The sequence below is a fragment of the Humulus lupulus genome, chromosome 7 (assembly GCF_963169125.1).
Source record: "Humulus lupulus chromosome 7, drHumLupu1.1, whole genome shotgun sequence".
Lineage (NCBI taxonomy): Eukaryota > Viridiplantae > Streptophyta > Magnoliopsida > Rosales > Cannabaceae > Humulus > Humulus lupulus.
The window spans coordinates 181037819-181065817 of record NC_084799.1 but is presented as its reverse complement, the minus strand read 5'-3'; the positions used below and the strand labels follow the sequence as shown (position 1 = coordinate 181065817).

General features: G+C 36.2%; 1 protein-coding gene across 1 annotated transcript; it reads left to right on the top strand.

Annotated features, from left to right (window-relative positions):
- Positions 1–284: 284 nt before the first annotated feature.
- LOC133792426 (uncharacterized) lies at positions 285–16814 on the top strand. The gene is made up of 2 exons (XM_062230330.1): positions 285–584; positions 16494–16814. Exons 1-2 carry the CDS (start codon positions 285–287, stop codon positions 16812–16814), a joined length of 621 nt encoding a protein of 206 aa, XP_062086314.1.
- Positions 16815–27999: the final 11185 nt, after the last annotated feature.

Here is a 27999-nt window from a genome sequence, read left to right as displayed (position 1 = left end):
TTCGGGGGACGGTCTACGAGACGACGAGCTACACTGTGGACCACTATTATAATGCCACCGAGAGGGACCTGCGGGCGATTGAGACAAGGAGCCTGGAGAATGTGATGGAGTCTTCACTGGGGATGGATCATACGGTAAGTTGGTCTCGCCATTGGTATTCCTTGCTCGTGTGCATCACATGTTTTTTTTTTTATCTAAGGCAGTTTCCTTATTATCTTTTGGTCTTGCAGGGTGCTTTGGCTCTCCACCGGAGCATATCCCGATCTAGGGCCAGGCTCGAGGATATGAGGGGCGAGCATCAGACTACTTTGGCTGCCCTTAAGACTGCCCAAAAGCAGGAACAGGATGCCAAGGATGCTCTGGCAACCGTGCAGGCTGAGCTGGACGCATCTCGACCTAAGCTGCACGAGGCTGAGGCTACCAAGGCAGCCCTAGCCGCTGCGAGAACTGAGCTCGAGGAGGCCAGGGCTGCTCGGGCCGCACTGGACGCCGCGAAAGCTGAGGCAGAGGAAGCCAAGGCCGCCATGGTGGCAGAGAAGGCAGCTTCCAGCTCCTCCATGGAAGCTATGTTGTACCACTGTTGGGTCTTCAACCTAGATGGTGACTTCTCCTTTCTGGGGTTGGACGCGTGGGAGTCCTTCCTGGAGAAGTTCAAAGCTCGCCTTCAGCAAGAGGCGCCCTCCGAGACCGGGGAGACTTCCACAGCCGCCGAGCAAGAGGGCGAGGTGGTGACCTCATCGGAGCAGACTGGGGGGGCATAGGACTTCTCTTTTCTTTTTACCATTTACACAATTTTTTTTTTGTAACTTTACATTATGAGGTTTTCTAACCTCGAGACAATTGGTTTTATCAACTTTATTTTTAATTGATTTACATCCCTTTGCCTCTATCTCATTTCTCTTTTATGCATTTTGGTAATAGTCTTAGTTTTTGTTGGTGTTGTGATTGGCACCTTATGCTTTTCTAGAGAAAAACATGCTAATCAACTTGAACCAACTTCTAAGAGTTAAGTCCTGTTTATACCCAAGACGTTAATTTGAAAACTTAGTTTGCGTTAATACTTTATCAATATCTCATGCTTTTTAAGAAAAACAACGATCAATCAATTTGAATTAACCTAAGTTTTCGGACCTGGTTACATCCAGGACGTTAATTTGAAAACTTAGTTCGCGTTAATCCTTGATTAATATCTCGTGCTTTTTAAGAAAAAAAATGATCAATCAATTTGGATTAACTTCTAAGTTTTAGGACCTAGTTACATCCAGGACGTTAATTTGAAAACTTAGTTCGCGTTAATCCTTTATTAATATCTCGTGCTTTTTAAGAAAAACACCGATCAATCAATTTGGATTAATTTCTAAATTTTAGGACCTGGTTACATCCAGGACGTTAATTTGAAAACTTAGTTCCCGTTAATCCTTTATCAATATCTCGTGCTTTTTATGAAAAACATCGATCAATCAATTTGAATTAACTTCTATGTTTTTAAGGACCTGGTTACATCCAGGATGCGACTTAGTTCGTGTTAATCCTTTATCAATATCTCGTGCTTTTTAAGAAAAACATCGATCAATCGATTTGAATTAACTTCTAAGTCTTTAAGATGACCTGGTTGTATCCAGGCACCATATGCCCCCCCAAGTAATTAGGAAAGGGTCTTTCGTGGTTACTTAAGATTACATCCACAAATATACACAATAATGGAAAAAGATTTAATTTTCATTGCTTAATAAACAAAAGATGGCCCTTCTGATTAAGCCTTACAAAGGTATCACTGATAATATTTCTTCAAGTGGATAGAGTTCCAAGATCGTGGGACTGCTTCTCCATTAAGCCGAGCTAACTTATAGGTTCCTTCCTTTATGACCTTGGTTATTTGATATGGCCCTTCCCAGTTCGGTCCCAATACTCCATCTTTGGGATCTTTATTAGCTAAGAAGACTCTCCTGAGGACCAGGTCGCCAATGTTAAAGGCATGTTTTCTGACTTTTGAGTTGAAATAACGAGTGATCTTTTGCTGATAGTGCGCAAGTTGGAGCTGTGAATCTTCTCGTCTTTCATCAATCAGGTCGAGGGACGCGCAGAGCAGTTCGTGATTGCGGTCCTGGTCATAGGCCTGGACTCTATGCGAGGTTACCTTTACCTCGACAGGAAGGACCGCCTCACTCCCGAAAGCTAGGGAGAAAGGAGTATGACTTGTCGGCGTTCGATGCGAGGTCCAGTATGCCCACAATACCTGGGGGAACTGTTCTGGCCAGACCCCCTTGGCTTCGTCCAGTCTTTTCTTAAGGCTCGCCTTTAGCGTCTTATTGACGACCTCAACTTGCCCATTTGCCTGGGGATAGGCCACAGAACAGAAGATTTTTACAATGTCGTGCCTCTCACAGAATTCGATGAAGAGGTCACTGTTGAACTGCGTTCCATTGTCGAATACAATCTTCTTTGGCAGCCCGAAACGGCAGATAATGCTTTTGACCACGAAGTCGAGGACTCTCTTTGAAGTGATTGTTGCCAAGGGTTCTGCCTCTGCCCACTTGGTGAAGTAGTCGATAGCCACCACTGCATAACAGACCCCTCCCTTTCCAGTAGGGAGGGCGCCAACCAAGTCGATTCCCCAGAACGCGAATGGCCACGGGGACGAGATCATCTTCATCTCGACTAGGGGAGCTCGGGCAACTGTGGTGAATCGATGGCACTTGTCACATTTCCTAACGTAAGAGATCGAGTCCTTTGACAGAGTGGGCCAGTAATATCCTTGCCTTAAGATCTTCAAGGCCAAGCTTTGTCCCCCAGTGTGATCTCCGCAAAAACCCTCGTGCACTTCTTGCAAAATGGTCTTCGCTTCACCTGGCAAAATACATCGTAGGAGGGGTAGAGAGTGCCCATGCCGGTATAGCATCCCATCTACCACCGTATTGACGCGGTTCTTCGCCAACAGATAATTAAGAGAGTAGAGAGTGGGATTAGTGCTAAGTAATGAATCGTAATAGATGAATAATCTTAAAATAAAAGGGTGACACGAATAATTTTTTAGGTGGTTCAAAGGTTAAAATCCTTCTAGTCCACCAGCCAATATTATTGCTATTTCTCTGGTATTCTTTACAGGGTGTTTCGTTACACAATAGAATCCAACCCTTTGCAACTCCCAGGGTCTCCATATTTATAGGAGAGGGCACCTGGGGGTTGGCAAGGGGGGTCATCCCATGACCTTCTTACCCATCATGTCGCTTCTGTGACATTCATGATTAATTCCTAAAACCTGACAATGAAGTGTGGTCTAATCAGTAGGTGAGGGGGATAATGGGCCGCACGGCCCAACCCAGTCGTGGGTGCCTGAACACGAACGTTTATGCTGCGTGTCCGAGAAGTTAGGGATATATCAGACACGTGATGTCTGATATATGCACATTTACATTGCGTGGTTGACTTTATAAGGGGTCAGAGGTGCCAACTTAAGCTCGTGCCTCGAACTTGTTGTATCCTTAGCCCGTGGTGTCCACGCCTCTGATCCAACTCAGTTATCTCATTAAGCCTTTGGCTACCTCGAGCTAAAGAGGTAGGACCTGGTGACAGCAGCTCCGAGCACGTGACATCCACGTGGCTGATATAATTATGCCATTTCTCAGCTCGCTAATAGCCCGTGGATATTTAGGGCGTACAAATGGATATTTGCGGCGAAAATACCCAATTTAAGATATATTTGCGGTAAAAGTATCCAACTTATAAGTAAATTTCACGGCATGGTGGTGAACTTAATGACGAAACAAATAGATGCACTAAACTACACTAAAACATGGACGGAAAATATTTTCACCTTGGAAAAAATAACTTAGGTACTTAAGTGCTACAAATACAATAATTTAGGTGCTTTCGCCGCAAATATCCCTATTTTTTTTACTAGATGGTCTCATGTACTCATATGATCCAAGGCCTATATATATATATTGGCTAAAGTGAGCCATGCTTAAAATAAGGAAACACAAATTCATTAAATAAAAGACACAAAACAAACATAAAAGCTCATAATAGAGCACGCTGCAACAATGCAGACCGACCCTACTACTGCACAGACGACAACAATTACATAAACATAAAATATAAAGACAAAAAAAGACACCACAAGTCTAAAGGGGCCTCTTTGGTGCATCTTTTTAAAAAAATTGTGCAATAAAGATGTTTGGTAAATAGTCAAAAAATAACTTATTCAATAATTTATACAAAAATTACAGCTAAAAGTTAAAGTTGGCACAACCCAGCTTTTAGCTTTTTTCTAAAAGCTTCTTTTTGATAAAACTCTACAATAAATATGTATATATTTTTTCTAAAAATATTTACTAATTTATTATATATTACTCAAAATAAAATATTTAAAATAAATTAATATAATAATAAAATTAAAAATATTTAAATCATAAATATTTTTTTTGTTCTAATAAAAATATTCTTATAATTTTACATTTATTATATTTTTTTATTTTAGTAATTTATATTAACAAACTACATTAATATAGAGTTTATTATAGACTGGAATATTATTTTTGCATCTCATAGTATTTTCAAATTATAATTTATCAAACATATTAATTTCATGTTTTAGGGAAAGAAATAAAAAGGAAAAATAATTAAAAACATAGAAAGTGAGAGTTTTGCATAACTTAAGTTTTACATATTTGTGATTATATCATGAACTAAATTATTATACAATGATTATTATAATTAGAATCTTAGCTACATATATACACAATTATATGTATATATTATACATATATATACAATATTTTTGTTGATGAACACTTTTTATTAATTACTGTTTTATCGAAAATTTATTTTAATTTGACTAATTAGCATTTTTGCTCCCTAAATTTTTGACACTACCATATCGTGCCTCCTAAAATATATGAGGTGTTAAAATTCCCCCCTGAACTATTACATTAACATAAACATAATCCTTCTATTAGCTTTCATTCTACTATGCCATCTAGCCAATGATGTGGTAATACAAATTAGAATTTTTCTTGTCAAACATTGACCACTACCAAATCGTGCCCTCTTTAAAAAGAATAAAAAATTAAAACAAAATCTACTTTTTTTTATTAATTCTTAAAAAATTAATTCAATCACTAAAAAATAAAAATAAATCGTGAAGGATTAATAAAATTTTAAAATTAATTAACAAATCATTTATTTTTTATTTAAAAATTCTTTTCAAAATATATTAAAAAATAATTTTAAAATTAAAAATAGATAAAATATTATAAATTTAAAATATACTAATTTTAAAAGAAAATCTAAATATTACAATTAAGCCTTAAAATAAAACTTTTTAAACTTAAAATCTAAATTGAATATTAAAATCAAATACACAAACTCTTTTCTCTCTCGAGTTTCAGATCTGCTTCAAGTCCATATTGATGACTGCATTTTGTGAAATGATGAATTAATGAATTATATTGTTAATTTTAGATGAGAAATTTTCATGCTTATTTTTTAAGTGAATTGGATTATATTAAAAAATATTTGGTTTTGATGAATTAATGAATTGAAGTTTGTAAATTTGAATTTATGAATATGAAAAAGCTTGAATCTGGGTTTATTTAAGTGAACTTGAAATTTTTAGTTTATCTTTTTTTTTAAAGGAATTTTAAATAATTTTATTTTTTATTGAATTTTCGATATTTTTTTAAGATTTAAATGATTTTTTAAGAACTAATAGAGAAATAGATTTTGAAATTTTACAATTTATTTTTTTTAATAAAAATGGGCATAATTCGGTAGTGGCCAAAGTTTAGGAGGTAAAAATACTAATTATTTTATGCCACATTAGTGTTTAAACGGGAAAATGGAACGAAAGCTAATAGAAGGATTATGTTTTTATAAATGATATATTTCGAGGGTAAATTTTAACTACCAGTATGTTTTAGTGGGCACGATTGGGTAATGTCAAAAGTTCAGGGGAAAAAATGCTAATTATTTATTTTAATTTTAACATTTTTAAATATACAAAACATTTATATTGAAATCTATTTAGTATGTGTGAATTTTTTTGATAAAATAAAATAAATATGACATTTATTTTGTTCTTTTAATATTTAACAACACTTTAATCATATAGTTTACCAAACACTTTGATATTACTTTTCCAACTCCGAGTACATTGAAATCTATAATTTACCATATACTCAACAACTTTTCTTCACAGTACAACTCCAGCTGATTTTCCTCACAACACAATTGCATCAAACTGGCCCAGAACTACACTAACTGAAATCACAAAACAACAAAAGCCATTAATCTTGCTAACAAGGAAGGTTAAGGTGGATAGACAACCTTGTAGTTGTTCAAAATTGAGTTATCCAAATCACCATCCCAACCATATCTTCGAGCATATTTCGTCACATTATGGGCCATGAAATTAACCTGCCTCCCAATGCGCTAGCCTTGAGCACAATATATTAATTGTAAAAAAGTCTCACGTAGAAAATATATGGGAAACACAATACTTTTATAAAGGAAAGAGTTACTTTACTTAACATCAATTAATTTTAAGATGGAACCCCAATCCTAATCCTAGTGTTTTTCCCCTATCATATTCTAATACAATATGAGAACTCAGAATTCAGAATGAAGTTACTTTCAGCCAAAGCTAGAACCGTCATCAGGCTGTTGTTGGGAATAGTGCCCTTAAAGCAATTGTAGTTAACAAATATTTTAAATTAAATAAATAATTGAATTGAATTATTACATATATATATATAGACTTTGTCCGATATTATATTGATTATACTAAGTAAATGTCAGAAAAATTTCAAAGTTTATCTATGTGGTCTTAATCTCATATTGGTATGAGAGGATCAAGAATAAGATAATAAACTTAAAACAGTTCGCTGTAAAATAAAGTTATGGAATCTTTAGATTAATTACTGCTAGTACGGTCCACTAGTATTATGAATACATGTGACTTAGATCCGGGTTACTAGTGTAGTAGGACACTTTAGTGGAGGTACTTTGCATGCCGAGAGTAAGTAGAATTGGACCAGATGTGATTTGTTAATACTTATTTAAACACCGTTTCATAGTATTAATCAAACACATCAAACGATATCATAGGCATGATGATCTTAATCCTGAGGTTGCTATGAACTCCTATATATGTCATCTGATCCTTTGATTCATGCATTAAGGTTCGTCAGAATGATCAGGCTAAGAACAATTATTTTGGGGACTCGATGATGTATATGGCTTGGGACGTAGTTTAACAGATATGGAATCTATACCTTCTTGTAGATTTAATAATGGTTCCCTACTGGGTTGACTTTTGGAACTGAAAAGGTTATGAGTGCTCACATCACAATTTTTTTGTGATATAACCTTCACTAGTAAAGTCAATGGTACTCTAGGAACAAGATGTAGCTAAAAGGATAAAATGGTAATTTTATTCCCTTTTAATTATGAAACATTAATAGAGGATTAACGTTGTATGTAATGCTTATATCAATGGACACTTTATTCTTAAAGAAAGTACTCAATAAATATATGTCTATAATTATCAAGAGTTCAATCTCATATTTATAGTGGAGTAATCATGAGATTAATAAATATGATTATTTAATCAAAGAGCTTTGATTGATATTGTAATATTTATTGGAGTTTGATATTATAGGTCCATAGGTCCCCAAGGTGGCTCTATCAACACCTTATCAGGGAAAGAGTTGATACAAGGGTATAACTGTAATTTGAGAATTTAAGAAGAATTTTATTCTTTGAGTCAAGTATACAATTATATGATAATTGAGGTTGAATAATTAATTATTAATTTTTGAAAATATATTTATTAATTTAAATATGTAAATTTCGAAATACATATGTATAAATAAATAAATAAATAATTTTGTTTGAGTGGGAGAAAATAAAATTTGTAAGTAAAAAATAATTTTTGATTTATTGAATTTTAAAAAGATGATGATAATGATGATCATCATTTTGAATTTAAAATTTAAATTTTGAAATATGGTTGTCATCTTTTCCTTAAGAAGATAAATACCTTATTTTGAGGGAGATTGATTTTAGTTAAATAAATAAATAAAAGAAAAATACAAAATCCATGAAAAAAGAATAGTAGGTCACGCATGACACAGTCCAGAGACTGTGCCATGCATGTATTAGATATACTGATATTGTATCAGTGTAGTTTTTATTTAATTAATTAGTAATTTGAAAATAGTTTTTTCAAATTTGATAAGTTAGATATTTACCTAAATCAATTCCTATCATTATTATGATATTTTATTATATTACTATTATTATTAGGAATAATAAGGTAGTAGAATTATCTATCTATATATATATATGATATAGAATAAAGAGAAGAAATAAGATTGAACAATACAACAGAATACACAATTCATAATAGTTCTTAGAGTTTTTGTCAGACAAAAACTCTTTCTTCTTCTTCTTTATTCTAGTCATTCTCAGACCATAATCCAAATTCTCATGTGTTGAGAAATACTTGTGATTCCTAAAATTGCAAATTCATGTTCTCTATGTGCCTACACACATCTTGAGATGTAGAAAACACTTCAGAAGATCATGGTTTGAATGCTCAAAGCTTTGGATAGGAAGGTCGAAAAATATACAAAAAGACTCAAGGACACTTGATAGACTTCAAGAGGTAATTGTTTATGTTCTTGAATTTTTTGTGTTTATATGTTATATATAAATATATTGTATATTTATATATTTGTTGTTAATGTTTTTGGATTGTTTTCTTGGTTATATAAACTGTTTATATAATTAATGAAATTTTTTAATGTTGTGTACAATGGGCCCACCACGCCTTTTTTGCGTGAATATTCTGAATGTTTTTCCAACAGCTGTCACTTTGAAAGAGGCAATTTATACGGTGTTGTGATACATCTAACTCAGCTACCAGAAACCAGTCTCTAAAACTCTTTGAACCCTGATATATTTTATCCGACCCTTATCATCTCAACCTATATTTATATATTGTACATGTTCATGTTTATGCATTTTTATGTTTACTTTGTACGTATACTACCTTTTATATATATTATAAATACAAGCAACGTGCAATGCACATTTGCTTAGTTTTTTTTTATATAATTCATTAATATTTTATTAAATTTGTATCATTGTCATATAAATTTCAAATAAATAAATAATATTATATATAAAATATTGACATAAACATATTAATTGAAAAATTACACAAAAACATTGTTTATAATTTTTTTAAATATATATATATATATGATTGATAACCTTTTTAAACATAAATGATAAATGTTTTACTAAAAATTAAGATTATGTATTATGTATTATTATTAGTGTTTACTGAGTTTTTCGAAAACTGTAAATATATTAAAAGATAAGAGCTGGAAAGAAAGGTTAAAAAATAAATAAGATCACAATTTTCATGTGGTTGGGGCATTAATGAGTCATAGTCCACGAGTCAATAGTATTAGGCTTTAGAGAGTTTTGACAATGGAGGTTTTCTGCAAGTTCAACAGTGTTTTGCTTACAAGAGAAAATCTGGGATCCCTTCTACAGTGCATAACTGCCCTATTTATATGCAGTCATGTCACTTGGGCCAGACTAATTCGGGCCCAATAAAGATATAATTACAATTGCTCGCTAATGGAGCCATAATACAGGAGAGGTAACATAATTAAGGGTTGTTAATTTGGGCCCATTGGGCCGGCTTAGGCGTGGTGAAGCCTTACAACTGTCCTTTGTACGTTAGCACTGACTGATCTACATGGGCTATCAAGGTGATCCTGGGGACAGGATCTGTCAGAGTAGCGGCATTACTATTTCCTAGGAACAATGTACATTCCGCGCGTACCCTATTCTGCAGGTTAGTTAGCGAGAACAACTTCTGGATTTCTCGAGGACACGTCAGCATCAGGGAAGACTAGGCCTGTATTATCCGGACGAATGCTCTCGGTTCATTTACAAATGTTTGAGTTCATTTACCGAAGTCCTGGTTCGTTTACTAGGGCCCAGGTTCATTTGTCAAGGCGAACATCTCGATGGAGGAGACCTCTCCTGGGTTCTTGATAGGATTCGTTTCCTGGAAGCAATTAGTCTGCCACCATAATTTGCATCCTGAAGGACGTAGGTTGGGTGTGATCGGGAAGGTGAATCGGGCCTGCATCTCAGTCCCGGTCCCTTTATAATGCTCGTGCCATCCGCTCATCATTTGGCCCGGTATGGTACGAGCTGTCAGGGTTTCCTCATTGCTTGTTCACTGGGCTTGGGTTGGGCTCGGGCCTCTTCTAAGGGCCTATGGACCTATTTGTCCATGCCACGTGTCAAAGGTGGAAAATATGGATAACATTTACCCCCTAAATCTTCTTCCGTGTTCGCATGGTGGAGACTTGCCTTCTTCCTCCCGGATCAATCACATATATCCTGGTTTGTTTACTTTAGTCCCTATTCGTTTACTTAGATCCCGGTTCATTTACGAGGATCTGGGTTTGTTTACTTGGGAGCCATTTGGTAGATCCTTGTCCTTTCACATTCCCAAGGTTCTAGACACATGTCTCCAAGATGATGGTGCGTCTGTACCACTGGCGCCCTAAAAATTCGGAGAGAATCTTTTGTTGACCTAGGTGATCGATGAGTGTCAGCACGTATCTTGAAGCATCCTGTCTGTACGAAAAGGTGCTTTGGGGCACTCAAGTGGGCTCTTTATTGCCTCTGCACTATTCAGACCATCATACGGGGATTATTTTGGGATTTTCAATGTGGACAATTGGATGAGGTAGGTGCGGATCATGGATTGACGAATCCATGATTTAGTACTCGATTAGGCCAATTAATGCCCCTGCACTGTCCGGGACTGTCAGATGGGGATAATCTTGGGATCCTCATCGTGGACCGTTGGATTGAATAGTACTTTTATTTCCTATAAATACCTCAACAACATCATTCCGACATTTTTATTGATCCTAAATTCTCAATCTAGAGAGCAGAGAGCCAAAACTTCGTATGTTCGAAGTTGCCGACGAACTTCTCTGGCAGTTAATGCATGTTCGTGCCCAGTTATTTCTGACAAAGCCTTCTTTTATTCAGCAAGAAGACAATTCAAGGCCGTCTGGGAGTGTCGACGAGCTTCTACATCGCCTCCTCAAGTTCAAGGCCGAAATTCTGCCGGCGTTGTCACCTGAGTTTGAACGAATTCCAGATCCTCTATCCAATAATAAGTTTTCTGGTATTTTCTTATTTCTTTTGTACATTTTTATTGCCATGTTTCTTTCGCGACCGTATAGCCGTTAGGGCCGCGACCACCGCGTAGGGTGATCCTCGGTAGTGGTAGTGGTAGTGGTAGAGATGAACGGTTGGGTTTCTAGATGACACCTCAGACTATAGATAGTATGATTGGTGAAGTGAGAGTGATTGTCCCAGATTATCGAACTCGGACGCCTCAATAACAATCAGGTAAATTAGTTTATTAATAATTTAGTTCTCGACTTACGTTCTAGGGATTTCTATTGATCCTGGATCTAGGTCCGGAGGGGACCTTTCCAAGCAGTTTTAGGAGAATCCCCGTACCTCAATCAGTTTTCTTTGGGTTTGGTGCTAATTACTTGGCGTTCGCTTTTCTTGTCGCTTCTAGGTATTTGATCATGGGTCGTGGCATTACTTTGAATCCGAAAGATGAGGTCCAATCGGGCCCCGTAGTCCTGGAGGGGCACAAGCTTCCCACTGGCAACACGTGGGAAATGGACGGGGAAAAGAACTAATTCTAGAACTACCGGATGCTGAACAAGTTGGAGAAGGCCCTCGGAATAGAGTCGACTCTAGGGATTTTTAACAACAGGCTGGTCTGGAGAGAAGAGAAAGCTCATACTAGAGCGGGCAAATTCGGGGCCTGGAGCGTAGGCCACATTAGTGCGGGAGCCACTCTCTCGCTCCATGACTATTTCACACAGCTCATCAAGTTCATGTGGATCGTCTTTTCAGCTTTTACCCTAAGCGTATAAATTTCTTGCGGGATGGCGCATATTCTGCACTTCGAATGCGATCACAGCACCCACCCTCGCGGAGGTGCTATATTTTTACAAGCTGGAGCCACAACTGAATTCCAAACACAAGACATGGGATTGGTTTTATAAGTTGAAGGCCTATCACTTTATTCTGGCTCCATTTAACACGTGGAAACATCCCCCGGATGTCAGACACTACTGGTTCATGACATCCGGGTTCCTCCTAGAGAAAAACCCTACCCTGGTGCTAGACTTTCAGCGCGTGGGTAAGTCATCATTCTTCATTCTTTATTTGGCCCTATGTTTAGTTATTGGAAACTCACATTCCTGTGAACAGGTCCATACTCTCAAACTCAACTCACTAAGCCGATCCTGGATCGAAAAAAGTACTATGCAACCCTTAATGCTGAGGAGCTGGATGTGGGAGGCTTTGTGACCATGGAGAACCTTCGGCTGGTCAAGCTAATTGCCACCCACCAATCAATAGATGCCCCTAGCTTTTTGGGCTGCAATGTGAGAGGGACCTGCCCTGAGAGAGGAGCTTGCCCTTATTAACATCGAGGCAGTGGAGGTTGCGGTTAAGGCAGATGGAGAGAAAAAGAAAACAGAGTAGGTGCGCTGTGAGGAGCGGGTCGAATATGAGTAACTTGATGCCCTTCTCAAGGGGAGACAACCCAACACTGGAGCTACTGAGGCTAGCATTTCAGGACAAGGTAAAACGCCTCTGGTTTTAACTTACGCCCCTCATATTGAGGGCTTAGTTAGGAATAAGAAGCAATACCAGGATTATTTGACCGGGACTGTTAGCAACGTGGGGCTTCTTTAACCCATTGTTGTAGACACGCTGACCCTCATGTACTCGTCCTGGTTCCTTTAGTACGGTAGCTTTTTGGACCTGGATGACATGGGGGACAAAATTCATTCTTTTATACTAGGAGAGTAGAGTCATGCCCATTCCATGGACGAGGGTTTGTCCCGGAGGACTTTAGACTTGTATGTTTCATTTATTTTTGTTTGTCAAACCATTCCTTTGTTATTAATCTATTTTTTATTGCTATCTCGGGTGACTCGGACATGTCGAATCCAGTGGCCAAAATGAAGGAAATGATCGAGGCCAGGGCTGCCGCAGCCAAGGCCTTAGCAAAAATAAACTGCCAAGGGTCTGGCCAAGAAGAAAATAATCGAGCTAATACTCAGGGACTCACAACCGGACCTGGGAACTTCCCAGGGAGTTCAAACAGCTATAGCTTTGGTCCTGACGGTGCTGAATGAGTAGCGTCCATCCCCATCGGCTCCTCTCCAGGTTATTAATTTGGAGCACGAGCCTTCGAAAGGAGGTGGGGGGAAAAAAAGGAAGACGGACTCTGTCCCTGCGGAGTCCTCGAAGTGGGCCAATAAAGCCAAGACAAAATATTTCTCCCTGGCTGAGGAGCATTCCTCGGGTGAGAGCCTTGTTATTACGACAGAGATCCTGGATGCTCCCAAGCTTCCTGTCAACTAGGCCTTTCCTAGGGAAGAGGATTCGATCATCCTGAAGGAGAGGATGAAGATGGTAACCTGGGCCTGGGACGATGGGCGCGATAAACGAGACGAGGTAGCCCGGGCCTTGCTCCTCATCGGAAGGTGGAGTTTTCTGAGCGTTCGGAGGCCTTCAATGATCGTTAGCAGATCGTGGATCACCTGGCATTCGAGATGTTTTTTCGGCCTAAGTTGGGGCTAGACATGACCCCGCTTGATGCGGACCTGCTGGCCCAGGTGGGGACTACAATGTCCACCCTTCAGCTTAAACTGTAACGGCCTCCTAATCAAGGACTGTTACACTGTGTACTTAAAATTGTGTCAGACCTGCTAATCATGTCATTTGGCTTAAATCGTGTAACTAAGGTTAGTGACAAGGGTTAGGGTTAAAAATTTTGGTTAAAGAACCATTGACTTCTATTTCAAAAGTGTTATACAACATGGGATCCCAAAATATTACAACATAACTGTTTAAAAGGGTAAATACATAACAAAAGTTACATCAGCTGGCCTAAGCGGCAAAATAGGGCTATAACCCTATTTCCTCTGAGATAACCTCAGCCGTGATTGTCGAGCAGCTACATATGTACATGCAACCACCAAAGCTTTCCAACTCATGGCTGGTCAAACATTCCTTTTCCCTTACCTGCACCACAAATCACCTGTGAGCCGAGGCTCAGAAAGAAAATAGAATGTGCAACAACAGAGAATAAAACTTTAAAATAACCATTCAACAATAATCATTAAAATTGATTCATAACCAATATCATTAAAGTTCAATCGCATGATCATTGGATCAACCTGGGGTCATTTCCCTATTCAGTTGGCTTTTAAGCCAACTCTCGAGCCTATGCCCTAGCTACGTGACCATAGAGTCACCTGGGGCCTCGCCCTTAGCTCTGTCTTGCTAGCCATAGAGCTAGTCCAACCCTCGTGGTTCACCTTCGACCTTAGAGTTGATCAACGTAATAGTACATTGCTGTTTTAGGCCAATGCCTCTCGACCAGTGCACATAGCGCTATTGCCGTCCTTGACTCATAAGTCAAGCCCTGATCCAGGATTTCATACATTACTTATAAGAAACATATGTGGATAGGCACATCCCAACAATTAAGCACATATTCATGCTAATCATTTAATCCTATTGGATAATCATTTCCATAATACTAAGCATATTCACATAATGGGGCCACATGCCCTAACCTTAGAATTAATGTAACGAATATAAGCACTTAAACATTCATCAGCAAGCATTTAAAACAATAGCCCAACATAACCAATCCAGGGGCCCAAGCCCTAACCATATTCAAATACAATAGATGGGCCAATCCCTAATCATAGTAACACATAATGAACGGGTCGAGCCCTAATCACACACCACACGTTCTGGGTGCAGTTTTCTTACCTTAGGTCCAAGTAAGCGTAAATAAAAGCGACCCTTGAGCACGATCCCGATTCCAAGCCCTTAGCGATACCCTAAGTCACAACCATAAAATAGGATCCTATTAAAATCGAGTGATCAAAGGCTTCCGGAAAAAATCCTAGCCTCCGGGGTCTCAGATTCCACCAAACTGGGTAGTGAAAACAATCGTGAGCCCTAAGGAAAAAGTTTTATTCTAAAACAAACTCCCCAAGGAAAATCTGCCCAGGCGGGCCGCGACTTGCCCCCCTGTGGGTCGCGACTCGCCCCCTGGCTAGGATTTTTCCCCCTCTCTGTCTAGAGGCATGGGCCGTGACTTGGCCTCTTAAGTCGCGGCGCGCCCCCCCAGGCAGAGGCCCCCCATGGTGCATAGCTTAGGCTGAGTCGCGACTTATCAAGAACAAAGTCGCGACTTGGCCCCACGAACCCAGAAAATCCTCCATTTCCAGCAGCCAAATTCAATCCTAACCATACCAAATTTCACCCTAAAACATAATTCAATTATCCCAATCACCCTAATATGTTCCCAGCAATAAAAGACAATAGAAAACTAGCTCAAACCCTCATCAAAACTCCAATTCAATTCATAACCTTAAAGTGTTTAATAATACTAAAAACCAGCCAAGAAAACACAAAATTTAATGACCCAAAATTGTAATTCAAAGCTTACCCCAGTTCCTGATTGAATCCACAAGCTATCACTAAGCTAATTTCCAAGTCTAGAGCTCCAATTTTGTGATTTCTAGTCAAAAATCCCTTGATTCTTCTATGGTTTTAGCTTGGAAGCCTTGAGAGAAAAAGGAGAGAGAAAGAGTCGGTTTAGGCAAAGTTTCTAAGTATTTCTTTTGTTTTGTTTTATCTAACTTAAGTGACTTAAGTTAATTCCAAGGCTCGGGGTACCAAAAACGTCCCCGAGGGAAAAATGGTAAATCTCCCCAATATTCCCTCCTAAACTCTCTAACTTCAAATATATCTCCAATTATTTATTTTCATAACCCAATAACCCAAATAAGTGTCTATTACCCAAAATACCACTTGACTCGTCCCGAGTCGGGTATCGGGCCCCGTTGTGACTTTCCCACTAACTTGCTCCCTAGGATCGCCTCGTGCCGAAAAGTTCAAATAAACCCACATAATAATGTGGTCTCTCACATATATCACATATATGCACATAAATACACATTTATGCCTGCAACGGGCTAAATTACCAAATCGCCCTTCTCATAAGAAGCGAGCCCACATGCATATTTAATATCCCTAAATATGTGCATTTAATCATATTATCACATAATTCACATATATTAACAATTAATATAGTAGTTAAACACATAATTCCATATATTGTCATCCCGACCCCCTAATCAAGGCCTTAAGCCTTATTAGGTAATTTTGGGACGTTACATAAACGCTATGCCACCTTGGCGAGAAAAGAAGCTCTCTTCATCTCCCAGGCCATCTTTCATCAAGTCATTGTGGTAAGCCATTTATCTGTTTAGTTTCTTTAATATAGTTGTCCTTTTGTGTTTTCTAACTTTGCTTTGTTCTAGGATTCCCTGTTAGCTCACAGGAACGCGAAATTGGTGGTAGAGCTGGTGATGAAGTTGGAGACGACCCAAATGGAGTTGGAGGGGGTTGTCAATCAACACGAAGCTGCTGCCAATGAGGCTGCCTTGGTCCAGTCTATGCATGAGGAAGCTCTATCCTGGGTTTGGGCTGAGCATAAGGAAGCTTTGTCCTGGAGAGATGCTGAACATAAGAAATTAGATGAGAATCTGGAGGCAAATCTATCTTGTGCTCACGGCTCAGAAGCTTCTACCAAGGTGCTCTTGGAGGCAGCCGAGGTGCAACTTTTCCAGGAGCAGGAATAGGTAGTGTCTCTCGGGGCACAAAACCAAGCTTTGGAGGCCATGGTCCAATTGGAGATGAAGTGGAGCGAGGAGGCTCGCAAGTAGAAGGAGCACGCCGGGGAATTTTTGGCGGCCGCTTTTGATGAGGCTATTTACATGGCCTGGCTTCAAGATAAGAATATGAACTCGTCCTCTATCTGGATCCGGCCGCGAAGAGGGCAAAGTTTGAAGCCAAGGAAAAGGAGGATGCGACGCTTCTTGCTGGAGATCAACAAGGTAAGAATGCTCCAGACGTCTCGGACAAGAGCGAAGCCCAGGCCTGAGCTTTTTTTCTTTAATTTGGGGCTCCCTCTTTCCCTTTTTCTTTGTAAACATATTATTTTTTTATGGGCGTAAGTGCGTCTAAGACAATTGCTTATTTATCTATGTTGCTATTACATTGGTTTTTGTCTTTGCATAATGGTTCCCGCTTTATATTCATTTATTTTTCTCAAAAATTCACTAAGTATTTTACCACTATGCATGAATTGAGATTAAACGCAGATTCATGGTTCCATTGGCCAAGACCATTGGGGGAAACCAAAGTTCTGGTCTCAATGACATGGGCCGTTTTGGACTTACCAAATATTAATTAACTGATTTAACCTGACTTTATGGTTCAGGTTCCAACGGCTTGGACCGTTATGGGTTACTTAGATATGACTCAGTTAATTAACTTATTTCGAACCTGAGGTTCAGGCTCCAACGACCTAGACCGTTAAGGAGTTGTCAACTGTCATCTGTTAATCTGTCCTGATTCTGATGTTCAGGTACTAATGACTTGGACCATGAAAAATATGACTTAGGTAGGAATTATTTGATTAATTTATCTCGAACCTGAGGTTCAGGTTCCAATGGCCTGGACCGTTTACAAGACTAACTGTAATCAATATGAACCTATGCTTTAAGCTCTAACAGTCCTGGACCATTCTAGGGGAACCATTAATAGATTATCCTGGACCATGTTAGGTGTGGACCAATCTTTTCGGAGTTGGGTTTTGAACCGCCCAGACTATATGGATCCGGGTTTGGACTGGGCTTCGAGCCTTGCATCCTATTTTTTGCTAGGAGTTGGGTTTTGAACCCTAATTCTATATGAATCTGGATCATGACTAAGCTCTGAGCTTTGCATCCTTTTTTTGTTTTTAATCCTCGATTTTCATAGATGATCCTCCAACCCCCAAGTGACCAAAGAATGTAGTCTTAGGTCGCTTGTTCATGTAAAAATTAAAGACGGACTTGGATTTTTTCTTTTCCTACAACATTTTCATTAAATAAGAGATGGCCCTAGGGCATACATTACTTGAAATAAAAAAAAATGTTAGAGAAAAGCATAATTAAATCCTCCCGACTACTGATAGTATCGGCGGAGGCATTCTGCATTCCAGGCCCTTGGGACCTCTGTTCCGTCTAGCTGCTTTAGGCGATATGTTCCCTGACATACTTCATTTTGGATCTCGTAGGGCCCTTCCCAATTTGATCCAAGAACCCCCACTCCTGGATCTTGAGATGCAAGGAAGACTCTTCTCAGGACTAGGTCACCGGTTTCAAACCTATGGCTCTTAACTTTCGCGTTAAAATGCCTTGCTATCTTTCCCTGATACGTCTTCAGCTGCACTTGTGATTGTTACCGGATCTCTTTGATGAGATCGAGGGATTCTTGGAGTAAGGTGTGGTTCTGGACAGGATCATACATATCTTGTCTGTGAGATGGGACCACCGTATACCATTGAATAGGGAGTATGTAGTGCACCAATTTTTTTTTTTAGTTATTAAAATTTTTATGTTTTATTTTATTTAAGTATTAAGTGTGGTGAATTGTTTTATTTAAATGTTGTTTATTTTATTTAATTATTGTTTGTTGTATTTAATTGTTTGTTATTTGATTTAATTGTTAAAATTGTTTGTAGAATTTTTTGTGAAATTATTTGTTAAATGATATTTATTTATTTTATTTTTAAAATGTGATTATGTGAGATTTGGTTGAATGCACTAAGGTGCATGGTAGATAGGGGTGCACCCTAGTGATTTAGTGTGTGCTAGTGCATGGTAGCATGGTACACTTGTGTAGATTTTCTACACACTTTATACTTCCTTATTTTAGATTTTATTTGAATTAATTTAAAAAAAAATAAAAAGAAAAGGGAAATAAAGATGCTTGGACGTGTGAACCTAAATGGGAAAGGAAGATTGAGATTTCTATTGTATTTGAGTCAATTCTAGTTAAAAATGGAAGAGATGTTATCATCTTATTTCCATATTTTTTTTAAAATAAAATAAATTAAAAAAATAGGGTGATAATGTTATTTTGGGAAAGGAAGTTATCATCTTTTATTTTTCCACGTATTGTGATATAATTAAATAAATATGAATTATGACAAAATATGGAAGAGAATAAGAAAGTTACCTTTTTCTTTTATTTGAGTATTTATGGGAAAAATAGGATAAAGAAGGAATGGGAAAAATGAAAGAGCTTTATGCTCTTGGGGCTACCGAATTATAGAGAGAAGAGAGAGAGAGAGGGCGTGACCTAGAGAGAGAAGGAGAAGAAGAAAGAAAGGAATAAGGAGAAGAAGAAGGGTTCAAGCTAGCATAAGGCTCTTGTTTTGATTTATGATTTCTTATGTTAAATCTAGTATATTGATTTGGGTTGTCTCTAACTTTTGGTGTTTATCTTCTTCTCCATCTTGATATTAAAAAAATACAACCCCTAGGGTTTGAGGAAGGAGGTGCTTCTAGATTAGATTCTTGATTTCTATCAAGAGAGGTATTGAAATCCCTCCCTCAATTTTGTGGTTATTGGTTTTTGATGAGTGATATTTTAGAGGGACTATGGTTGAAAGGGGATTTGTGTTTTGGTTAGAATAATAGGTTATTTGGTGTTCTTGTTATCTTGTTGGTGATGTGTTATTTGATAATGCATGAAGGGGTTTTGGTGTGGATTTTCCATGTATGATGATTAGTGATAGTTTATGATTTTATACATGAAGATTTCGGCCTAAGCATGTCTAAGGATCCCCTCTATATTTTGTTTCATGTTTTGTGATTTTCAATGTTAGATCCATGTTCTAGGACCTATGTAATTTGGGTATAATAATAATTGGGAATCTTGATAATCACTACAAGAAAATGGGGTCTTTACCTACCAATTGTAAGTGTAGGTAAAACTAGTCTAATGGTGGGTAATATGGTTTACCTACCAATATTGAATTGGTAGAGATTGGTAGGTAAAGGTTAGTGGGGAAAAAGTCTTTACCTACACTTATTAATACTGGTAGGTAAGAGAATCAGTGGACCCCACTAAGTTATAAATCAATTGATGAGTCATCATATGACGTGTTTGATGATGTGGCATCCTACATGTCTGCTGACATGGTTTCCATAGTTTATGTGTCTGATGACGTGGCATCCTACGTGGCATACATCAAAACCGCCACTTGGCGTCTTGTGGTTGCTCCACGTGTCAGACAATAATTTGTCCACGTGCTACAAGAAATTCGAATGATTGTGTTACTTATCCTCCTTTTATCGGTTATGTGGCACTAAATGATTGGTCCACGTGACATGTTGAAGTATACTTATTTTTACCTACACTTATTTATTTGTGAGTAAATATAATATTTCTATGTAGGTAATTTTAATTATATATAAATTTTATTTAATATAAATAATAAATGAAAGTAATTAATTTGAAAAATATTTAACATTATTAATCAAATAAATTATTTAACTTTAATAAAAAAATAAGCAAACATATATTATACAATATTCATTGCTTATTAAGAAGCACATTTCATAAAAAAAATATCTATACATTATTTTTAGGTCATTGAAAACTTAATAATGTCATTTTTCTTGACATTCTTCCTATTCTTCACTTTGGGATCATTGCATGAGAGCCTCCTTTTCTCTGATTGAACTTATTGTGAATGTCGATGATGACTTTGGGAGGTGGACATCGACAATGGCCGAAGGTGGGGTTCGAATTGGCGCCAGTGAGAATGACTTTATAATTAATTTCAGCAAAATAAATATCCCCAATTTAATCAACATAAGGATTTCGGAAACAAAGTACCCAACCCGCCAAACATCTAAATCTGAGTACAGGAACAAAGAACTAGATTCACCAATGTATTAAACTTATCAAACTAATCTTTTCATATCTTATACTCACATCAAAACCAAACTAAATTCTTATTTAGAGTAAAAGGCAAAGTCTGAATGAACAGATCATGCTTGAATGCACATAGAACAAACCATACAAATAAATAGCAAGCTGAAAAGCAAGTTGTAAACCAAACTAGATCATGCAAGCAAACAGAGAAAAATACACAAAATTCTTAACACACTTAAAGACTAAACACACATTGCAAATACTAAACACCTAAACCATATTAAATCTAAGCCATATACTAATACACATTGCAAATAACAATCAAAGGGCCTCAGAACAATGCACCATCATTAATCCTTCATAACATTAATCCTTCATAACATTGGGGATTTAATCAAAATGAATCATAACAATATACCTAAAAGGCAACCAACCGACAATATGAAACTCAAAGCCACCAAACCACCGAGCCAACAATCTGAAACGCACAAAGACATAGCTAAGTGTATCAAAAATTTCATACCACCCAAGCAAGCAAATCGATAACAATCTCTATATGGCGCCCCTGTCAAAACTGAACAACAATCTCAATATATGGTGCCCCTGTTAAAACCGAATAACAATCACAACAAGGATAAAACAAAACAAAGGATAACAACCATTAATTAAACACAATTTAAACAAAACCATACCCATAGAAAAAATCGAAACCAGGAAGTCATTTCATGGTCTAAGTCAGAGATTCGAAAATCCAAAATTTAGATCTGTATCCAAAGAAAAAGAACTCAAGAAATCAGTCCACAACATTACCACAATGCATGGCTCCGCCGCACCACCACCCACACAAGCCATGACTCTGCCGCACCTCCACCCCCACAAGCCCCATCGCACAACTACCACCCAAACCCGTCACCTACAAAAACATAGAAAATGAGAGAAAGAGTTTTGGAGAAAGATCGAGACAAAGAAAGAGAGAGTTACCGAGAACAAGAGAAAGAGGGATCCGATCTTCAGAGCCATTGTATCATCACCTCTGTTGTTCCGTCGCCGTGCTTTCTCCATCCATTTGCCATCAAAGAGAGAAAAAAAATGAAGTTGAGAGGGTGAGAAAAAAAGTGAGAGATGTGAGAAAAGGTAGTGTGCTGGTCGTGGTGTTCATGGTGGCCATGGTGGTTGTGGTGGCTTTGAAAGAGAAAAAGAAATATAGATGAAGGGAGATATAGAGAAAAAACTGAGAAAGGAAATGGGACAGCTAGGTTTTCATTAGTGGGAGAGAGACAGAGTGAATTGAATGAGATATGGGGAAGAGAGGTATAATAATAATAATAATAATAATAATAATAATAATAATAATAATAATAATAGTTGATACATGGGAATGCAAAAACGTGGGGGAGAGGGATATAATAATAATAGTTGATGTATTGGGAATAAACAAATCTGATGAAGAGAGATTGATATGTCACCTTTTTGTTTTTTTAACATTAATAAAAATAATAGTATATATATAGATAAACGTGGGAGAGAGAATGTTATATATAAAAGTTGATGTGATACACACTTGGCATGCCACATGTTATACAATGTATGCACATCATATTATTTACTCCACATAAGCCTCCAAATAAGCATTTATAATAATAAAATAATATAATGAAAATAAAAAATGGGGGGAAAATTGAGCGGGAATGGTTAAAAAATTTCCCTCCATAATATACGTAGGTAAAGATCATTACCTACTGATATTATTGGTAGGTAAAGCTATGTTCCGAAATATAATATAATGGACTAGCATTTACCTACTAATATTATCTACTAATAAATATTGGTAGGCAAAACATTACTTTCCCTACCAATATATATTGGTAGGTAAAGATCAGATTTCTTGTAGTGAATTGGATCCATGAAATTTTGATAGGATGTATATGACATTATGAATAAGTAAATTATGGTATGCATGAAAGAATAATAGGAACATGATAGGTTTAATATAAAGGCATATATGAAGATTTGAGTTATGTTATTCATGCATGTTGTATTATTATTTTGTTGGGTTGCATGTATGAACTCATTAGAAATAGAATAAGGTTTTGTAAGGTTGTATATATGAATATGTATAGTTATGTTCTTTGAATTATTTGTATAATAAGAGCATGTAAGGATTTGTGATTTATTGTGTTTATGAAACATGAATGATCTTGTATAAATTTTATGAGGCATGAGGTAAAAGATAAAATTCATGGTGATTTATGCTTGCTGATTTTGTGATTAAATGGTGAAAAGAATGATGAAATAAGGATATGTATGCATAAGAATGACTCTAATGATATGTGGTGTTTGTGAAAATAAAATGGTGTTTTAATTCACACTTAAAATGATGTTTTTGCACAAATAATTACCTACAGATTTTTTTTTTTATATTTGTGAGAAAATATGAGTTTTTAAAAATAAGGCTCGTGATTTTAATGATAAATTTGATTGCTAGAATTTTTGTTTAAAAATGTAAAGAGTGTTTCAATAAAAAGAATTTGATTGGTATTTTGAAATAAATTAATAACCTAAACTATGGTAGAATTTAAAAGTGGTATTTTTAATATAATATGAGTAGTTATTTTACAAGTTATGATTTTCTTTAATTGAATTACGAAAAATGTTGAATTTAATTCACTTGTGATTTTTAAATAATGGCTGAAAGTTTAATTTAAATTTTTTTAAATAGTTATTTAATTTTCACATTTGAATTTATGTTACATAAAATTAAGTATTAAAAATAATTCAAGCAAAATATATTTTTCTCACATCAAATTATGTAATTCTATTAACTTAAATTAAATTGTTATTGTCTAAGGAGACATGATAATCATAGGTATTTTAAAAAAAAAAATAATTTCCAAGCCTTTGCTTTTCTTTGTAATTTAAAAATAATAAATGGGTCTTTTATATATTTTTAATGGCTAAATAAAATTGTTTTTATGAAATAAAAAGAATGTCTTGGGAGATTTAATCAACCTAGTAATTTTAAGAAGATAAACAATGGTAAACAAAACATGCTACAAGTCTATTATTTTTAAAACGATAGAAGTAAGACGCATGGAATTATCGTTTTAAACGCCACATTTATGCAACGTTCCCACGTATGCATGTTACATGTAAATTCACTTTTACTTCCAAAATTATGTCTTTTATGCAACCATGTAGTTTTTATAGAAAGATCATGCATGCAATATAGGTAGAATGAGCATTATTCTTTTATGACCTTATGTGTAATTAAGCATATTTGTATGTTGTGTGTAACTCCTACCATGTGTGCATGGCCCATGCACACATGAGTTATATGAGAGGGCAAAATAGTAATTATGTGAAGCTAATGAATGTCGTTTTGATTATGGTATAGGCTCGTTGAGAAGTTGTGGTTTTACTTAGCTTGGACCTGAGGTAAGGAAGTTAGATAGAATTTATGATTGTTATATTATGAATGGTAAGACTGTTGTGTGAATGAAATGTTATGAATTATGAATGCCATAATGTGATGATATGTTGGCTTGCATGAACGTTGTATGATATGAATGGATGTTAGCGTGATGAAAGCGACACATCAAAATGGGTTGCTAAGGATAAGAAGACGTAAACCGAGTTACTAAGGATATGAAGACGTAATTCTATGGGAGGACGCGCCGAGGTTATTCAAGGACTAGAGACTCTTGTTTACCTCAAAGGTTGGCATGGACAAGTTAGCGGGCCATGTTCACAAGAAATTATTTATGATTTTTTTATGATGTTTATGATATCATGGTGGCATTATGTTGATGTGAATATGTTTATGTTTATGATATTGATGCAAATTTTATGATGATGCTATGATGTATAAAGATGAATAATAGTGTTTGAAATTTGTTGTATCTTTACTTGCTTGTTGTTTGTACTTCCTTACTGAGCTTTTAGCTCACCCTCTACTTTCCCTTCCAGGTAGCAAATAGGTTTCTCTATGGCACGCGTGGTGATGTGGGGAGTTCTATCATCGTGGTGTGTATGGCGTGGGGGCATCCTATGGACGAAAAACTATCAATTAAAAACGCCATTTTTAATGATGTTATGTTTTATGAGACTTTTTAAACTTATCAGTGGGACGTGAATTATTGGTTGTTTTAGAACTTTGCATAAAAACTGATATTTTCTTTTAAAATTATTGGACCCAACTTGCATGTTTTAATCAAGACCCCACTGAAACCTTTATAATAAGTGGCTTTCTTTTATAAACTAATGAAAATGTGAATGTTTTATTAAGTCTTAGTCTAGGGCGTTTTACAGAGTATGTCCGGTAGATGTTCTTTTCGTGGTCTGGTATGCCCATAGGACGCGGGGCAACTCTTCCAGCCACTTGCTCTTGCAGACTTGTAGCTTTTTCTTTAATGTCCCCTTCAAAATCTTGTTCACGACCTTTCTTTGCTCGTTTGGTTGCGGCCTTGCGACTGTGAAGAAGCTTTTGATGATGCCATGTCTTTCACAAAATTCAGTGAAGTGGACACTATCAAACTACTTCCCGTTATCGGACATGATTTTATGAGGGAGACAGTATCGACACACAATGTTGTTGATGATGAAGTCCTGGGCCTTTTTGGAGGTGATGGTGCTCATTGGTTCCACCTCGACCCACTTGGTGTAATAGTCGACAACAACAATGGACGTAATCTACACATCCTTTCTTCATTACCGAGTTTTTTTGGAAACTATAAATATATTAAAAGATAAGAGCTGGATAGAAAGGATACGGAATAAATAAGATCACAATTTTCACGTGGTTGGGGAGTTAATGAGCCTTAGTCCACGAGTAAATAGTATTAGGCTTTAGAGAGTTTTGACAATGGAGGTTTTCTGTAAGTTCAGCAGTGTTTTGCTTACAAGAAAAAATCTGGGATCCCCTCTACAGTGCACAACTGACGCTATTTATAGGCAATCATGTCACTTGGGTCGGACTAATCCAGGCCCAATAGGTATATATTTACAATTGCTCGCTAATGGATCCATAATATAAGAGAGGTAACATAATTAAGGGTTGTTAATCTGGGCCCATTAGGCCGGCTTAAGCATGGTGAAGCCTTACAACTATCCTTTGTACGTTAGCACGGACTGGTTCGCGTGGGCTATCTAGGTGATCTTGGAGACATGATTTGTCAGAGTAGTGGCGTTTCCTAGGAACAATATACGTTCTGCGCGTACCCTATTATGTAGGTTAGTTAGGGAGACCAACTTCCAGATTTCTCGAGGACAGGTCAACATCAGGGAAGACTAGGCCTGTATTATCCGGACGAATGCTTTGGGTTCATTTACCAATGTCCGGGTTCGTTTACCAGGACCTGGGTTCATTTGTTAAGGCAGACATCTCGATGGCGGAGACCTCACGTGGGTTCTTGATAGGATCTGGGCGTGGTGATCGAGAAGGTAACCCGGGCCTGCATCTCTGTCCCGGTTCCTTTATAATGCTCGTGCCATTCGCCGGTCATTGGGCCCGGTATGGTCCGGGTTGTTAGGGTTTCCTCATTCCTTGTTCGCTGGGCCCAGGCAACCCAGGCCTCTTTTGAGGGCCCATGGACCCGTTTGGTTATGCAATGTGTCAAAGGTGGAAAATATGGATAACAATTATAATGATATTTTGTAATATATAAATATATATCAATATAAGTATTAAATATCTAGTCTTGTATTAAATATTATTATAATAATAATATTTGAATTCATATTAATATAATTAGTAAAAAATTATGATTAATAATATTTTATAATATTTAAATTTATATTACTATGTAATTATTAAATATCTAGTTTTGTATTATATATTATTATAATAATTATATTTTATAATATTTGAATTTGAATTTATATTAATATAATTATTATATGTGTAGTCTTATACTAAATATTATTATAATAATAATATTTTATAATATTTGAATTTATATTAATATAATTAATAAATATAATTTTTTGTAATTTTAAAGATATATTCTGTTAAATATTTAGAATATTACTTTAAAGTTAACAAAACAAATTATTAAATTCAATAATCTATGTTATCTACGTATTTTTAATATAGAAAAGATATATAAAAATATAAATAAACAAATCAATAGTTTATTACCATTTCCAGATTTCGTTATTCCCCTTCAATACCAAATAGGCACCCTAACAATCTTTTAAAACAATATAGTTTGTCTAAATATCAGTGTATATATGTGTTAACTGTATAACAGTAGTCTCTAATATTTTAAATAGCCATTATAAAAAGAAAAAAAAAGTTGTTACAAATTTATTTCAGGACATTGAATATATCTTGTATTTTCGAATTATTCTACCAAAAAATATTCTTATATCGATATAAGCAAAAATAAAAAAACAGTAGTGATTTAGACCAATCATTGGCAGGCCACTCATGAGCATATTTAATTCCCATCAACCGATAGGATAGTGTCCCTAACTGTAAAGTTTGACTTTATCCCAGTTATCATCACACTTTGTGATATTCCTCACTCCCCAATATATGACCTAAGTCCTATATTTGTTTCTTAATACAGCATGCATGCTTCATACCTTTTTATTTGTTTAGTTAGAGATATTAATGCCTTTAACAGATAACTCTAATCTCTAGATATTTAATTAAGTGGTAAAGCTTACTCATCAACCCTTCCATAAGAATTGATCCCTAATTATTTAATTATTTTAAAAGATTTATATTCGGCATCTTTACAGGAGACTTTTTATTTTTTAAGTAATTTAATTAAGCTGTAAGTAAAGTATTTTAAGAAAATAAATGATTATAAATCAGCAACTCCAAAGTCGCATTTAGGTTTCTTATTATGGTTGGAATTTAATTATAACTAAAATTAAGCTTAGCTTCAAACATAGATTCAAGATAATGATTATTAATAACATAACATCGTCTTTTAAAATAATAAATTAATACGTTACAAATAAGTCACGTCGCATATACATTTGATATCTTGATTACCAATTACATTTGTAAATTGGCTGCTAAAGATAAATTAATACTAATTTTAG

What these genes read in the sequence shown, in the direction of transcription:
- LOC133792426 (XM_062230330.1), top strand. Translation starts at nt 285, where the DNA reads ATGAGGGGCGAGCATCAGACTACTTTGGCTGCCCTTAAGACTGCCCAA. An exon ending in CTATGTTGTACCACTGTTGG is followed by an intron (nt 585 to 16,493) that starts GTCTTCAACCTA and finishes GCTTTGTTCTAG; the next exon opens with GATTCCCTGTTAGCTCACAG.